The 18,269-nt window shown below is 43.1% G+C and overlaps 1 protein-coding gene across 2 annotated transcripts in view; it reads right to left on the bottom strand.

The window, feature by feature from the left end:
- The window catches only part of ube2kb (ubiquitin-conjugating enzyme E2Kb (UBC1 homolog, yeast)), a 137,376-nt gene extending 119,876 nt beyond the window's left edge, over positions 1 to 17,500 (bottom strand). The window contains exon 1 of one of the 2 annotated variants that reach the window (XM_072496597.1): positions 17,478 to 17,500. Coding sequence is in view for 1 of the 2 variants with exons in the window: in XM_072496595.1 (XP_072352696.1) it covers positions 17,063 to 17,125 (63 nt within the window). In the remaining variant the exon portion in view is untranslated. Of the gene's footprint in view, positions 1 to 17,062; positions 17,354 to 17,477 lie in introns of those variants that run through there. The other variant, XM_072496595.1, reaches the window with a different exon arrangement.
- Positions 17,501 to 18,269: the final 769 nt, after the last annotated feature.

Raw genomic sequence — 18,269 nt, 5'->3', positions numbered from 1 at the left:
AAGGTAGACAAGTCTCCTGGCCCTGATGGAATGCATCCCAGAGTGCTAAAAGAGATGGCTAGGAAAATTGCAAATGCACTCGTGATAATTTACCAAAATTCACTAGACCTTGGGGTGGTCCAGTCGGATTGGAAATTAGCAAATGTGACACCACTGTTTAAAAAAGGAGGTAGGCAGAAAGCGGGTAATTATAGGCCAGTTAGCTTAACTTCGGTAGTAGGGAAGATGCTGGAATCTATCATCAAGGAAGAAATAGCGAGGCATCGGGATGGAAATTGTCCCACTGGGCAGACGCAGCATGTGTTCCTAAAGGACAGGTTGCGCCTAACTAATTTAGTGGAATTTTTTGAGGGCATTACCAGTGCAGTAGATAACAGGGAGCCAATGGATGTGGTAGATCTGGATTTCCAGGAAGCTTTTGACAAGGTGCCACACAAAAGATTGCTGCATAAGATAAAGATGCATGGCATTACGGGTAAAGTAGTAGCATGGATAGAGGATTGGTTAATTAATAGAAAGCAAAGAGTGGGGATTAATGGGTGTTTCTCTGGTTGGCAATCAGTAGCTAGTGGTGTCCCTCAGGGTTCAGTGTTGGGCCCACGTGTTCACAATTTACATCAATGATTTGGAGTTGGGGACCTAGTACAATGTGTCCAAGTTTGCAGACGACACTAAAATGAGTGGTAAAGCAAAAAGTGCAGAGGATACGGATAGGTTAAGTGAATGGGCTAGGGTCTGGCAGATGGAATTCAATGTTGACAAATGTGAGGTTATCCATTTTGGTAGGAATAATAGCAAAAGGGATTATTTAAATGATAAAATATTAAAACATGCCACTGTGCAGAGAGACTTGGGTGTGCTAGTGCATGAGTCGCAAAAAGTTGGTTTACAGGTGCAACAGGTGATTGAGAAGGCAAATGGAATTTTGTCCTTCATTGCTAGAGGGATGGAGTTTAAGACTAGGGAGGTTATGCTGCAATTGTATAAGGTGTTAGTGAGGCCACACCTGGAGTATTGTGTTCAGTTTTGGTCTCCTTACTTGAGAAAGGACGTACTGGCGCTGGAGGGTGCGCAGAGGAGATTCACTAGGTTAATCCCAGAACTGAAGGGGTTGGATTACGAGGAGAGGTTGAGTAGACTGGGACTGTACTCGTTGGAATTTAGAAGGATGCGGGGGGGGGGGGGGGATCTTATAGAAACGTATAAAATTATGAAGGGAATAGATAGGATAGAAGCGGGCAGGTTGTTTCCACTGGCGGGTGAAAGCAGAACTAGGGGGCATAGCCTCAAAATAAGGCAAAGTAGATTTAGGACTGAGTTTAGGAGGAACTTCTTCACCCAAAGGGTTGTGAATCTATGGAATTCCTTGCCCAGTGAAGCAGTTGAGGCTCCTTCATTAAATGTTTTTAAGATAAAGATAGATCGTTTTTTGAAGAATAAAGGGATTAAGGGTTATGGTGTTCGGGCCGGAAAGTGGAGCTGAGTCCAAAAAAGATCTGCCATGTTCTCATGTCATGTTCTCATGTCATGTTCTCATGTCATGTTCTCATGTCATGTTCTCATGTCATGTTCTCATGTCATGTTCTCATGTCATGTTCTCATGTCATGTTCTCATGTCATGTTCTCATGTCATGTTCTCATGTCATGTTCTCATGTCATGTTCTCATGTCATGTTCTCATGTCATGTTCTCATGTCATGTTCTCATGTCATGTTCTCATGTCATGTTCTCATGTCATGTTCTCATGTCATGTTCTCATGTCATGTTCTCATGTCATGTTCTCATGTCATGTTCTCATGTCATGTTCTCATGTCATGTTCTCATGTCATGTTCTCATGTCATGTTCTCATGTCATGTTCTCATGTCATGTTCTCATGTCATGTTCTCATGTCATGTTCTCATGTCATGTTCTCATGTCATGTTCTCATGTCATGTTCTCATGTCATGTTCTCATGTCATGTTCTCATGTCATGTTCTCATGTCATGTTCTCATGTCATGTTCTCATGTCATGTTCTCATGTCATGTTCTCATGTCATGTTCTCATGTCATGTTCTCATGTCATGTTCTCATGTCATGTTCTCATGTCATGTTCTCATGTCATGTTCTCATGTCATGTTCTCATGTCATGTTCTCATGTCATGTTCTCATGTCATGTTCTCATGTCATGTTCTCATGTCATGTTCTCATGTCATGTTCTCATGTCATGTTCTCATGTCATGTTCTCATGTCATGTTCTCATGTCATGTTCTCATGTCATGTTCTCATGTCATGTTCTCATGTCATGTTCTCATGTCATGTTCTCATGTCATGTTCTCATGTCATGTTCTCATGTCATGTTCTCATGTCATGTTCTCATGTCATGTTCTCATGTCATGTTCTCATGTCATGTTCTCATGTCATGTTCTCATGTCATGTTCTCATGTCATGTTCTCATGTCATGTTCTCATGTCATGTTCTCATGTCATGTTCTCATGCCATGTTCTCATGCCATGTTCTCATGCCATGTTCTCATGCCATGTTCTCATGCCATGTTCTCATGCCATGTTCTCATGCCATGTTCTCATGCCATGTTCTCATGCCATGTTCTCATGCCATGTTCTCATGCCATGTTCTCATGCCATGTTCTCATGCCATGTTCTCATGCCATGTTCTCATGCCATGTTCTCATGCCATGTTCTCATGCCATGTTCTCATGCCATGTTCTCATGCCATGTTCTCATGCCATGTTCTCATGCCATGTTCTCATGCCATGTTCTCATGCCATGTTCTCATGCCATGTTCTCATGCCATGTTCTCATGCCATGTTCTCATGCCATGTTCTCATGCCATGTTCTCATGCCATGTTCTCATGCCATGTTCTCATGCCATGTTCTCATGCCATGTTCTCATGCCATGTTCTCATGCCATGTTCTCATGCCATGTTCTCATGCCATGTTCTCATGCCATGTTCTCATGCCATGTTCTCATGCCATGTTCTCATGCCATGTTCTCATGCCATGTTCTCATGCCATGTTCTCATGCCATGTTCTCATGCCATGTTCTCATGCCATGTTCTCATGCCATGTTCTCATGCCATGTTCTCATGCCATGTTCTCATGCCATGTTCTCATGCCATGTTCTCATGCCATGTTCTCATGCCATGTTCTCATGCCATGTTCTCATGCCATGTTCTCATGCCATGTTCTCATGCCATGTTCTCATGCCATGTTCTCATGCCATGTTCTCATGCCATGTTCTCATGCCATGTTCTCATGCCATGTTCTCATGCCATGTTCTCATGCCATGTTCTCATGCCATGTTCTCATGCCATGTTCTCATGCCATGTTCTCATGCCATGTTCTCATGCCATGTTCTCATGCCATGTTCTCATGCCATGTTCTCATGCCATGTTCTCATGCCATGTTCTCATGCCATGTTCTCATGCCATGTTCTCATGCCATGTTCTCATGCCATGTTCTCATGCCATGTTCTCATGCCATGTTCTCATGCCATGTTCTCATGCCATGTTCTCATGCCATGTTCTCATGCCATGTTCTCATGCCATGTTCTCATGCCATGTTCTCATGCCATGTTCTCATGCCATGTTCTCATGCCATGTTCTCATGCCATGTTCTCATGCCATGTTCTCATGCCATGTTCTCATGCCATGTTCTCATGCCATGTTCTCATGCCATGTTCTCATGCCATGTTCTCATGCCATGTTCTCATGCCATGTTCTCATGCCATGTTCTCATGCCATGTTCTCATGCCATGTTCTCATGCCATGTTCTCATGCCATGTTCTCATGCCATGTTCTCATGCCATGTTCTCATGCCATGTTCTCATGCCATGTTCTCATGCCATGTTCTCATGCCATGTTCTCATGCCATGTTCTCATGCCATGTTCTCATGCCATGTTCTCATGCCATGTTCTCATGCCATGTTCTCATGCCATGTTCTCATGCCATGTTCTCATGCCATGTTCTCATGCCATGTTCTCATGCCATGTTCTCATGCCATGTTCTCATGCCATGTTCTCATGCCATGTTCTCATGCCATGTTCTCATGCCATGTTCTCATGCCATGTTCTCATGCCATGTTCTCATGCCATGTTCTCATGCCATGTTCTCATGCCATGTTCTCATGCCATGTTCTCATGCCATGTTCTCATGCCATGTTCTCATGCCATGTTCTCATGCCATGTTCTCATGCCATGTTCTCATGCCATGTTCTCATGCCATGTTCTCATGCCATGTTCTCATGCCATGTTCTCATGCCATGTTCTCATGCCATGTTCTCATGCCATGTTCTCATGCCATGTTCTCATGCCATGTTCTCATGCCATGTTCTCATGCCATGTTCTCATGCCATGTTCTCATGCCATGTTCTCATGCCATGTTCTCATGCCATGTTCTCATGCCATGTTCTCATGCCATGTTCTCATGCCATGTTCTCATGCCATGTTCTCATGCCATGTTCTCATGCCATGTTCTCATGCCATGTTCTCATGCCATGTTCTCATGCCATGTTCTCATGCCATGTTCTCATGCCATGTTCTCATGCCATGTTCTCATGCCATGTTCTCATGCCATGTTCTCATGCCATGTTCTCATGCCATGTTCTCATGCCATGTTCTCATGCCATGTTCTCATGCCATGTTCTCATGCCATGTTCTCATGCCATGTTCTCATGCCATGTTCTCATGCCATGTTCTCATGCCATGTTCTCATGCCATGTTCTCATGCCATGTTCTCATGCCATGTTCTCATGCCATGTTCTCATGCCATGTTCTCATGCCATGTTCTCATGCCATGTTCTCATGCCATGTTCTCATGCCATGTTCTCATGCCATGTTCTCATGCCATGTTCTCATGCCATGTTCTCATGCCATGTTCTCATGCCATGTTCTCATGCCATGTTCTCATGCCATGTTCTCATGCCATGTTCTCATGCCATGTTCTCATGCCATGTTCTCATGCCATGTTCTCATGCCATGTTCTCATGCCATGTTCTCATGCCATGTTCTCATGCCATGTTCTCATGCCATGTTCTCATGCCATGTTCTCATGCCATGTTCTCATGCCATGTTCTCATGCCATGTTCTCATGCCATGTTCTCATGCCATGTTCTCATGTCATGTTCTCATGTCATGTTCTCATGTCATGTTCTCATGTCATGTTCTCATGTCATGTTCTCATGTCATGTTCTCATGTCATGTTCTCATGTCATGTTCTCATGTCATGTTCTCATGTCATGTTCTCATGTCATGTTCTCATGTCATGTTCTCATGTCATGTTCTCATGTCATGTTCTCATGTCATGTTCTCATGTCATGTTCTCATGTCATGTTCTCATGTCATGTTCTCATGTCATGTTCTCATGTCATGTTCTCATGTCATGTTCTCATGTCATGTTCTCATGTCATGTTCTCATGTCATGTTCTCATGTCATGTTCTCATGTCATGTTCTCATGTCATGTTCTCATGTCATGTTCTCATGTCATGTTCTCATGTCATGTTCTCATGTCATGTTCTCATGTCATGTTCTCATGTCATGTTCTCATGTCATGTTCTCATGTCATGTTCTCATGTCATGTTCTCATGTCATGTTCTCATGTCATGTTCTCATGTCATGTTCTCATGTCATGTTCTCATGTCATGTTCTCATGTCATGTTCTCATGTCATGTTCTCATGTCATGTTCTCATGTCATGTTCTCATGTCATGTTCTCATGTCATGTTCTCATGTCAGCCACAGGATGATTTTTTAAATTTAAACTATCCACCACGGTTGGATTCAAACCAGGGACCCCAAAACATTGCTTTAGATTTGTAGTTTTACCAGTGGCCTATACCACTAGGCCACAAGAGGGCTTATTTTAGAGCAAATCAAATAACTAAGTAAGATAAATCAAATAAACCGAAGGACACAAAAGTGAGCCTGCATTGCCCCAGTTCAGTGACCTATACCACTAGGACACGGAATGGTTTATTTTAGATTTCAAATTCAATCGTTTACCATGGTGAGATTGGAACCTGGGACCCCAGAGCATTGCTCTAGGTTTGTGGCCCACCAGTTTTATGACCTATATCCTATTTTGAGAAACAGGAGAGCATCGCCTTCCACAGGAGGTTTATTTTAGAATTCAAATTTAACCAGCTACCATGATGAGATTCAGACCTGGAACCCGAGCATTGCTCCAGGTTTCTTGTTTAACAGTTAAGTAACCTACACCATTAGGCCACAGGAGGAACCCAATTTTTTCAGCTCACCCATGCCAGAGGACTTTTTGTTTTATTGAAACCATCTACCATAGTGGAATTTGAGCCATGGACTCCAGAGCATTGCTTTAGATGTGTGGCTTACCAGTTCAGTGACCTAGACCATAAGCCCCCAATAAGAACTTTAAATTTTTTTACCTTACCCATGCCTGCCACAGGACCGTGGTGGGATTCGAGCCTGGAACCCCAGAGCATTAGCCTAGGCTTTGGATTACCAGTTCAGTGACTAGGCCACAGGAAAACAGGCACATCCCAATTTATGGAGACTTCAAATCCCAATTAGCTTCTAATTGACCAAGTGTGCTTATTAGCCCATTTCCCAACTAGATTACCCGAGAGGTTTTAAAGCAACAGGTTAGCTAATTAAAAATCATAAATGTGCTTCACCCATCTTAAGTAACAGTAGGGGAGATCAGAATTACAGAATAATACAGCGCAGAAGAGGCCCTTTGGCTACTTGAGTCTGCACGGACGCATGAAAAACACCTGACCTGCCTATCTAATTCCATTTGCCAGCACTGGGCCCATAGCCTTGAATGTTATGTCGTGTCAAGTGCTCATCCAGGTACTTTTCAAAGGTTGTGAGGCAACCCACCTCTACCACCCTCCCAGGCAGTGCATTCCAGACCATAATCACCCTCTGGGTAAAAAGGTTTTTCCTCAAATCAAAGTAATGATGCCCACAGACAATCATACATTGGATTTAAAAATATTTTAGCACTGTTACATATTGAATTTTGCTGTACAACAGGTAAACCATGTCCTTAAATGGTGTTTAAAGCAGCAAAATGAAGGAAATGGTGGAATAGAGCTGAAAATTGTAACCAAATATATGAGTTAACCTGCAGTTTATAAAAACTGAAAAATGAGTACATTTGGTTTGCAAGGGGTGAGTTTTTCTTTTTCCTTGTGAATTCCAGAAACACTGAAGTACCAGCAATAATTTTTGAATGAAACGCTAAATTCTACAAGTTGTCGGAATAACTACTTAAAAGGCAGAAAATAAATTGGAGTCCTAAAAATAATTGGACCTCCAAAATTACAGAAATTAGAATTCTATGCAGGAGGCTAGATTTGTAAACACTAATGTAGCAAATTCAGGAAGGCAAATAATCAGCATTGCATACAACAGCTACAGTTTAATTACTGTACAAAAATGTTTATCAATAAATTAGTTTCAGGTCTCATCAATCTGTATAAACTATTATTTAAAAAGTTTATCTCCCAACAGTTTATTTTTCACACAAGTTACATTTCCATAGTTTTCCTCACAAAAAGGTATTGAGGTTCTTCACGCGATGGTGGACCACAAGCATAAGAGAGATAGGGAAATATGAGGGGCAAAAATCAGTGTTGAAAAAAATTATTTTATGACCACTTAAAAGTACGGAGGAATGGCAAGGTGAATATGCTGTATCAGAAGAGCGCTAGAGGGTGGTGGCAAAGTAACTCCAGGACAACTAAGTAACATTGAGGCAATAGAGGTTCACACAACTGGGGGAAGCTTGCGGGTCAAGAACAGGCAAACTATAAAGACAGGAGTAAGAATCTTGAATTCATCGCCGTGAGCATGCGGATCCAGTAGAACTTGGCACGGCAGAGGGAATATAAGAAAAAGAACAAAAACGTGGCTGGCAACATTCTGGATGGGCTGATGTTTAAGCAGGTTGAGAGATAGAACACTTTTTAAAAAATCCAACCATAGTCACTTCCAAAATGCTGCTAGAAGGTGTGTTAAAGTGGAACAGGTTATTCGTGAAGGCATGTCTACTCAACCTTGCCCATCACCACCTGAGGTGTGGTGATCCTCAGGTTAAATCACCACCAGTCAGCTCCCCCCCCTCAAAAGGGGAAAGCAGCCTAGGGTCATCTGGGACTATGGCTACTTTACCTTTAACCATGGAAAAATTAAAGTTTGAAATGTAAAATGAAATTTGTTCATTATTTTCCTGTTAAAGGTCTGAGCAACAAATGCATCATAACCGTACACTAAAAGGAGAACAGCAGACAAATATTTCTGGAAAGAGCTATGACTTGAACTTTTAAATGTCATTTCCTTTTCATCTGTTGACTTTCAAAAGAATCTAAAGTTTCGACAATGATTTTCCATGTGAAAATGAGACTACTAGTGGGCAGAGATGAGAAACATTAAAAGATACAAACTCAGTTGTGGGAGTGGTTTATAGGTCCCTCTAACATTAACTACACTTTTGGATGGAGTATACAGGAAGAAATAATGGGGGTTCGAGAAAAGTATGGCTATAATCACGGGTGATTTTAATCTACATACAGATTGAACAAATCAGATTGGCAAGGATAGTCTGGAAGGTGAGTTTCAGCCTTAGGTGAGCCTTCAGGCAGGTTTCTTAGAGCAGCACGTCCTACAGTCAACCAAAGAACAGGCTATTCTAAGATCTGGTAATGTGCAGCGTGACAGGATTAATTAATGACCTCAGAGTGAAGGTGCCCCTAGGTACCAGTGATCATAATTTAATTTAATTTTCAGTGGATGATGTGGAGATGCCAGCGCTAGACTGGGATGGGCACAGTAAGAAGTCTCACAACACCAGGTTAAAGTCCAACAGGTTTATTTGAAATTACATGCTTTTGGAGCTCATGGAATATACAGTGCAGGAGGCCATTTGGCCCATCGAGTCTGCACCGGCCCTTGGAAAGAGCACCCTACCTAAACCCACAACCCCACCCTATCCCCGTAACCCAGTCACCCCACCTAACCTTTTTGGACACTAAGGGGCAATTTATCATGGCCAATCCACCTAGCCTGCACATCTTTGGACTGTGGGAGGAAACCGGAGCACCCGGAGGAAACCCATACAGACACGGGGAGAACATGCAGACTCCGCAGACAGCGACCCAAGCCGGGAATCGAACCTGGGACCCTGGAGCTATGACACAACTGTGCTAACCACTGTGCTACCGCGCTGCCCCAGGTGATGAAGGAGCAGCGTTCCGAAAGCTTGTGATTTCAAATAAATCTGTTGGACATTCAGTGGAAGGAGAGGGGAGTGGACCTAACACTAGTGTTTTAAACTTAATAAGAGAAATTGAGGGCACGAAAACATATTTGGATAAAGAGATAGGCCAGCAGAGATGCGGTGGCAGACATTTAAGGAGATATATCAGAATACTCATAAAAATTAATTCCAGCTAGAAAGATGGACTCAAAGGGAAGGCCACAACATCAGTGGCTATCTGAAGTTAAATACAGTATCAAATTGAAAGAAAAAGTATATAACTCCACAAAGATAAGTGGCAGGTCAGCAGGTTGGACAGAATATGAAAAGCACAACTAGGTTAAAGATTATTAAGGAGGAAAAAAATGAAGTACGAGAAAAAGCTAGCTAGAAATATAAAAACAGATAGTAAGAGTTTCTACAGATATTTAAAAAGGAATAAAAGTAGAGTGTTGGTCCTCTAAGAATGTGAATGGGGAAAATGGAAAATGATCAAATGGTGGATGAATTGAACAATAAAAATAATAATTGCTTATTGTCACATGTAGGCTTCAATGAAGTTACTGTGAAAAGCCCCTAGTCGCCACATTCCGGCGCCTGTTCGGGGAGGCCGGTACGGGAATTGAACCCGTGCTGCTGGCATTGTTCTCCATTACAAGCCAGCTGTTTAGCCCACTGTGTGAAACATTGTGTCTGTTTTCACTGTAGAGAATGCAAAAAATATACTATGTCCCAATTGGAGAGGTGAAGAGGAAGTGGGAGGAAGAGTTTTTTTGGGGGGGGAAGAGGGGGGGGAGAAGAGGAGTTGGAAGTCGGAATATGGGAAAAGGCCTTGAGGAGAGTTAATTCATCCTCGTCGTGTGCCAGGCTTAGCCTGATCCAGTTCAAGGTGTTTCATAGGGCACATATGACTGTGGACCGGATGAGTAGGTTTTTTGAGGAAGTGGAGGAAAGGTGCGGGCGCTGTGGGGGAAGCCCGGCGAATCACGTACATATGTTCTGGGCGTGTCCGAGGTGGAGGGGATTCTGGCAGGGATTTGCGGACGTCATGTCACAGATCCTGGAAGGGAGGATGGCTCAGAGTCCGGAAATGGCAATATTTGGGGTATCGGAAGATCCGGGGGCCCAGAGGGGGAGGGAGGCCGATGTACTGGCCTTCTCCTCCCTGGTGGCCCGGAGACGGATTTTGATGGGAAGGAGAGACTCAGAGCCTCCATAGTCAGGCATATGGGTTAGCAACATGGCAAGGTTTCTCAGTCTGGAAAAAATTAAATTCGCCTTGAGAGGTTCAACCCCAGGAGGTGGCAGCCATTCATTGACTTCTTTAAGGAAAATTGAACATCAGCAGTAAAAAAAAAAAAAAGGGGGGGGGGGGGGGGGGGAAGAATGGGAGGCATGGTAGTGTAAGACAACCACAGGGAACTTAATATATGGGTAATCAGGAGATTGGTTTGGGAGGATATGCTATTTTAATGGTGTTGCGTGTGTCGGCCCGCTCAGTTGTTTAAGAAATGTTAAACTGTGAAAATTACAAATGCTTCAGTAAAATATTTTCTTAAAAAAACATGACAGGAATAATTGTGAATCAGGAGGTGAAAGGGTGAGAGGAACTCAAAATACAATCACCAGGGAAAGGAGGCAGCATGGTGGCACAGTGGTTAGCACTGCTGCCTCACGGCGTCGAGGTCCCAGGTTCGATCCCAGCCCTGGGTCACTGTCCGTGTGGAGTTTGCACATTCTCCCCGTGTTTGCTTGGGTTTCGCCCCCACAACCCAAGATGTGCAGGGTAGGTGGATTGGCCACGCTAAATTGCCCCTTAATTGGAAAAAATGAATTGGATACTCTAAATTTAAAAAAGAAATCACCAGGGAAAGGGTACGGAGAAATTATTGGAACTAAAAGCTGACGAGTCCCCAGGTTCTAATGGATTTAATCCTTGGGCTTTAAAAGAAGTGGCTGCTGAGGTAGTAGATGCAATGGTCTTAATTTTGAAAAATTCCCTAGTTTCTATAAAGGTACCATCAGATAGGAAAATAGTGAATGTGCCACCCCTATTCAAGAAAATGAGACAATGCGGGAAACTACAGGCCAGTTAGCTTAATAGGTCATTGGAGGGCAGCATGGTGGCGCAGTGGTTAGCATTGCTGCCTCACAGTGACGAGGTTCCAGGTTCAATCCCAGCTCTGAGTCACTGTCTGTGTGGGGTTTGCACATTCTCCCTGTGTTTTCATGGGTTTGGCCCCACAACCCAAAGATATGCAGGGTAGGTGGATTGGCCATGCTAAATTGCCCCTTAATTGGAAAAAATGATTTGGGTACTCTAAATTTATTTTCAAAAATTAATATGTCATTGGGAAATTACTGGAATCTATTACAGAGTTTATCGTGGGGCACTTTGAAAGTCTCAATGCAATCAAGCAGTCAACAGTTTAACGAAAGTTAAATCATATTCAACTAATTTATTGGAGTTTTTTTGAAGAAGTAACAAGCAACATGGAAGAAGGGGATACTATCGATGTGCTATACTTGGATTTCCAGTAAGCATTTGACAAAGAGTGACAGCAAAGGTCACCATCAAAAGAAGAGCTCATGGTGTAGGGGGTAACATGTTAGCATGGATTGAGGATTGGTTAGCTAACAGGAAGCAAAGAGTAGGGATAAATGGATTTTATTTCAGGGTGGCAAGATGTGACAAGTGAAGTGCCACAGGGATAAGTGCTGGGGCCTCAACTATTAAAATAATAAAAATAATTTTTAAAATTTACAATTTATATCAATGACTTGGATGAAGGGGCTGAATGTATGGTTGCTAAATTTGCTAATTACACAAAGATAAGTAGGAAAGTCAGCTGTGAAGATCAGATAAGATGTCTGCAAAGGGACAGATACCTTAAGCGGGTGGTTTGATGTGGAAAAATGTGAACCTGTTCACTTTGGCAAGAACAGAAAAGGAACATATTCAAACGGAGATTGCAGAAATCTGCAGTGCAGAGGGATCTGGGTGTCCTGGTCCATGAATGAGAAAATGTTAGTATGCAGGTGTAATGAGTGAATCAGGAAGAGAAATGGAATGTTGTCATTTATTGCAAGAGGAATGGCATATACAGGTAGGGATGTTTTGCTACTGTTGTACAGGGCATTGGTGGGATCACATCTAGAGCACTCTGTACAGTTTTCATCTCCTTATTTAAGAAAGGTTTAGAAGCAGTTCAAAGAAGGTTCATCTGGGATGGGGGTTTTATTATAAGAGGACAGGTTGGGACTATATCCACTGAAGATAATTTCTCAATTTTCTAAATGCAAGATGATCCTGAGGGGACTTGACACGGAAAGGATGTTTCTCCTTGTGGAATAGACTAGGAGAAGGCACAGTTTAAAAATAAGGGTTCTCCCATTTAAGACAGAATGGAAGAAATATCTCTGAGGGTCGTGAATCTTTGGTATTCTCTTCCCCAGAGAGCAGTGGAGGAAGGGTCAATTAAAACTTTTAAGGCAGAGGTAGGCAGATTCATTACGAACAAGGGAGTCAAAGGTTATCAGGGGGAGGCAAAATGTGGAGTTCAGGCCATAATCAGATCAACCATGATCTTATTCAATGACAGAGCAGGTTCAAATGGCCTACTCCTGGACCTAAAATGTATGTCTGTATGCCCAAGCTAGCCAAATCCTGAAGGACATAACCACCAGACTGGGCCTATAGCAGACGTGGGGAAAACCTACTTATCTGGTCATCACAAATCTACCGGTTGCAAATTATCTGTCCTTGACAGTATTAGTAGACGTGACCACCACACAGTTCTTGTGGAGATGAATTCCCCTTTTCATACTGAGGACAATCTTCATTGTGTTGTGTGGCGCTACCACCATGCTAAATGGGATAGACTAGAACAGATCTAGTAACTCAAAACTGTGTATCCACAAGGTACTGTGGGGTATCAACAACAGCAAAACTGTATTCAACCACTATCTGTAACTTCATATCCCAGCTTAGTCTACCATTATCATCAAGTAAGGTGACCAACCCTGGTTCAACGAGGGGGCGGCATGTGGCACAGTGGTTAGCATTGCTGCCTACGCCACTGAGGACCCGGGTTTGAATCCTCGCCCTGGGTCACTGTCCGTGTGGAGTTTGCACATTCTCCCTGTGCCCGCGTGGGTTTCACCCTCACAATCCAAAGATGTGCAGGTTAGGTGGATTGGCCACGCTAAATTGTCCCTTAATTGGAAAAGAAATAATTGGGTACTCTAAATTCATTTTTTAAAAAGGGGAAAAAAAACCTGGTTCAATGAGGAGTGCAAGAGAGCATGCCAAGAGCAGCACTAGGTATACCTCAAAATGAAGTGCCAAGCTGGTGAAGCTACAACACAGGACTATGTACACATGCTAAATAGCAGAAACAACATGCTAAAAGGTGGAACTAAACAATCCCACAATAAACAGGTCAGAACAAAGCTGTGCAGCCCTGCCACATCCAGTCGTGAATAGTGGTGGACAATTAAACAACTAATTGAAGTCGTAGGGCCCACAAATATCTCCATCCTCAATGCAAAAGATAAAGCTTAAGTATTTGCAACCATCTTCCGTCAGCATTATTGATTGATGATCCATCTCGGCCTCCTGCTGACGTTCCACAGATTATATCAAGAAACGACTGAATGCAATGGATACAGCAACGGCTATGGACCCTGCCAACATCCCAGCTGTAGTTCTGAAAACTTGTGTTCCAAAATTAGCCACTGTTCTAGTACAGCTACAATATGGCAACTACCTAGCAATTAAGAATAGTGTCCAGGTGTGTCCTGCCCCCAAAAGAGGACTAATCCAATTAGGACCATTACCATCCTATTAGGCTACTCTCAATCATCAGCAAAAATGATGAAAGGTATCATTGAATGCTATCAAGCAAAACTTACTCAGCAATACCTGCTCAATCCCTGTTTGGGATTCAACAGGGCCATTCAGCTCAAGACCCAATTACAGTCTTGATCTAAACTTGTGGAAAAAAGCGCTGAATGATGGACCTGAAGGTCAAGGCAACACAGATACTGAAGCGGTCTGAACCTGCAACTAACAAGTCCTGGACAACATTCCAGCATGGGCTAAGTGGCAAATGTCATTCACGCCACACAAGTGCCAAGAAATGACCATCTCCAAAAAGAGAAAACCTAACCAGCCTAGATTGAAATTCTACAGCTGCCATCACAGAATTCCTCACCATCAACATTCTGGGGTTTACCACTAACCAGAAGCTCTGGACCAGCCATATAAACCTGGTGAGCAGGTCAGAGGCTGAAAATCTGTGGTGAGTAATTCCCCTCCTGTCTCTCCAAAGCCTTTGCAATATCTAGAAGACATTGAGGACTGTAATAGAATACTCTCCACTTGCCTGGTGAGTGCAGCTCCAACAGCACTCGGTACCCCATCCACTACCTTAAACATTCAGTCTTTCCATTATCTGCACACAGTAGCATCCATTATCTGCACACAGTAGCAGCCGTATGTACCTCCACAAGATATACTGCAGCAACTCACCAAGGCTACTTCGACTTCCAAACCCACAACCCCTATCATTTCAACAGACAAAGGGCAGCAGATACATGGGAACACCATCACCTGGATGTTCGTCTCTAAGCCACACACCATCCTCTTGGAACGATATCACCTTTCCTTCACTGTTGCTGGGTCAAAACTTTGAAACTCTTCCCTATCAGCACTGGTGGTGTACCTACATCACATGGACTGTAGTGGTTCAAGAAGGCAGCTCACCACCTCCTTGTCGGTCCATTGTCTGTGTCGGCCATCAAACACCTATCTATTCTAATCTGTCAAGAGATTAAAATCCTTCTGTAAAATGTCAAATGTTTTATTAACAAACATAGCCGTAGATACTTGACCATACAATAAATGATGAGTATCATGTTTGTTTTGATGTAGACAATGCCATACTTGTCCACCTATGGTAAAGGTAGCCCAGAAACTTTTCACAAGATGGAGACTGTGCATCCCTGAAGTGTACATTTTCCCAAAGTACAACTCTTGAACAAGACATATTGCTTGGCTTTAAAAATAAAGAGCAATAAAGTGTTAATGTCTGGCTCACTCACATAGCACTCTTTATTTGAAGTCCAAATTTGAGTGTCAACACCAGCCACAGCATGGGGGCATAATTTATACGGAAACCCAACATACTGAGGGATGCTATATTGTCACAGGTGCCATCTTTCAAATGAGGTCCTGTCTGGCTGTTCAAGTGAACATCAAAGATACTGGACCAAATTCTCTGGCGTCTCCGCTGTGTGATTCTGATCGGCAGCAGGATCTTCTGGTCACACCATTGTCAATGGGATTTCCCATTGAATCCACGCCAAGAAGAAACCTGTGGCAAGGGTGCGCCGTCAGCAGGACTGCGCTGTCAGCAGGACCGGAAGATCCCACTGGCGTGAACAGCCTGGAGATCTCGCCCACGATTTTTAGAAGATCAGTTATTTCTCCCTACATGCTGTTCAACATTGCTACCTCTGTCAAGATCACTAAAACACAGTTCAACCAGTTTGTGGGAACTTGTGCACAATTGGTAAACATATTTCAAAAGTAATTAAACACTTTTTTTTAAAGTACCCAAATCTTTTTGTTTTCAATTAAGGGGCAATTTAGCATGGCCAATCCACCTACCTTGGGTTGTGGGGTTGAGACCTACGCAGACACGGGCAGAATGTGCAAACTTCACGCAGACAGTGACCCACGACTGGGATCAACCTGGGTCCTCAACGCCATGAGACAGCAGTGCTAACCACTGAGCCTCCATGTCACCCCAAAGTAATTGAACACTTAAGGATATCCTGAAATTGTAACAGTGCAAATAAATGAAGCTCATGTTTTCTTTTAAGGATATATATTTATAATGATATGCAATACAAAGTGGTGATGCAAGCAGATCATAAACTATAGACAGTTCTATGCCATTATAACTGATCGTACTGTAACTACAAAAAGGCAAGTAGCCCAATTACACCAATGTTTTATAAACTGCTTAAAGATGAGAAACTGCTATATTGAGAAAGAAATTAAGTATCAGTTGGAGCCTAAATATATGTAGAGAACTACATTTTAACAAAATTCAGTTGTCTGCTGCAGAAACTCAAATTCAATATTATCAGAAACTTTATACTATTGTTTTGCTTAATGTTGTAAAATTGCAACCTGTGTTCTCTCTTCTATAAATAACTGAAGTTTGATATACTGGAGGAAATGCAAGACTGAAGTCAAAAACATACTAAGAGCAAAATAATCAAATGTCAATTACGAAACTAGATATCACCCAATCATACGATGTCATCTGATACTATTACAGTTCTAAACAAAGGAAAGTCTAAGAATGAACATTAACTGAAAGACACAAATTGCATATCCTAATCCCACCCAACACATGAGCTCAACCACACAAAACATACCCATTTACCAAATCAAAGTGGAAGTGTCTGGCACGGTGGAGGAAGAATGTTACACGCCTACAACCCTAGCAACAACCCGAGTGCTCAAGGCATCACCCAGACCTCCTGAAATCCGGCATTTGAACCACTTCACCGCGATTCACGTCAACCAGGCCACCCGCACGACGCTGTTAAACGGCAAAGTCGGCGTTTGAAGCATATTTTTTTTAATGACCTGTACTGAGCCGCGCAACCGCTCCCCGGACTTTCCCGAAACCGCCTCAGGCGCCTGTCCATCACCCTGTCCCGTGTCCATCACCATGAAACTCCCCATACTCTCCCCTGTTGTGGCGGTCAGTCAACCAAGGGGAGAGGGAAGGTTGGGGGGCGAGTCTCACCTCTTCGCTCTTCAAGACCTCCTTAAACTCTCGTTTAATTCGCTGCACTGCGATATTGGCCATTTCGACGCGCTGCTCGGCCTCGGCTCAGCCTTCCTTACAACATCAGACTATCAGCACGGCCAAAATGGCGGCGCTTCCGCGCAGGCGCACTCCAACAGCTCTGTCAGGCGAATGGGGTTGGCGAGACGCGCGAGCGAGCGGGTGGTGGTGCGGGGCTCGCGGACTCGGTCGCTGACTGGCAAATGTTGCAACGGTGCAAACCTGCTCGGTTCTAATCTTCATTCAGTACACTTAGGCCGCTCGTACTACTGCCCCGTGTACACTGGACAGGGCCAAACCTTCACCCCTGCCTGACCTGCACCCGTGTCAAGTGACATCTACTGCAAGTGCACCTGTCATAATACTCACTCACTTATTTCTCCCCGACCTGTTGATGTATTATTGCGGCTCAGTGAGGAGGATAATGTTACGCATCGTGGGGGCCATATGCATCCGACGGTAGCCATTGCACCCTCGCTCTTGAGGGCGTTCGTGAAAATAATGTAGTTTGTTAATCACGAGTTTGCTGTACTCGGAAGTAATATCGACCCACCTCGATCTCTTCGTCGTTTGCTCTGAATTGTTCGCCCTGCTTAATGTGTGGGATAACTTGATTTCCAGTTGGAGAGTTATTGATCCTAAAATCGAGAGCAACCCGTTCCGGCAGGGTTGCATGAGCAACCATGTGCTGAGGTGGATAACACAACTAACCTATTAAAGTGATCTTTTTTTCTAACTCGGTCTTCTTACTGGTCAGCCTGATATCCATTTGTCGTTTGAAGTTTTCTGGTTTGGATTTTAACGTGGGACCTAGTGGTATTCTTTTTAAAAGCAGGAAATATGACAACAAATGCTACTTTCCTGTTTGTAATGTGTATAGATCTGACAGCAATTGCAGAATTATTTCGGGAAATACATATTCTACTTAAATAATTTTATAAAATAAAATGAATTTTTAGTGAAGCATTTGATGTAATTTTATTGATAAAAATCATAACATTGCTGTTGAAATATCATTTAGAGCGTTTTGCAATACTCTTAAAAGTCAGGATAGTCGAACACATCTTTAGCTGTGTTTCCCCTTTGCCATCTCTGACAGTAGTTATACAGTATTGGATTCATAAAGAGTTGGGTTCTAATTGTTAGGTGAATAAATATCCTGGGG

The sequence above is a fragment of the Scyliorhinus torazame genome, chromosome 3 (genome assembly GCF_047496885.1).
Source record: "Scyliorhinus torazame isolate Kashiwa2021f chromosome 3, sScyTor2.1, whole genome shotgun sequence".
Taxonomy (NCBI): Eukaryota; Metazoa; Chordata; class Chondrichthyes; order Carcharhiniformes; family Scyliorhinidae; genus Scyliorhinus; species Scyliorhinus torazame.
Note: the sequence above shows the minus strand (reverse complement) of the source record. Positions and strands in the feature narration are given on the sequence as shown.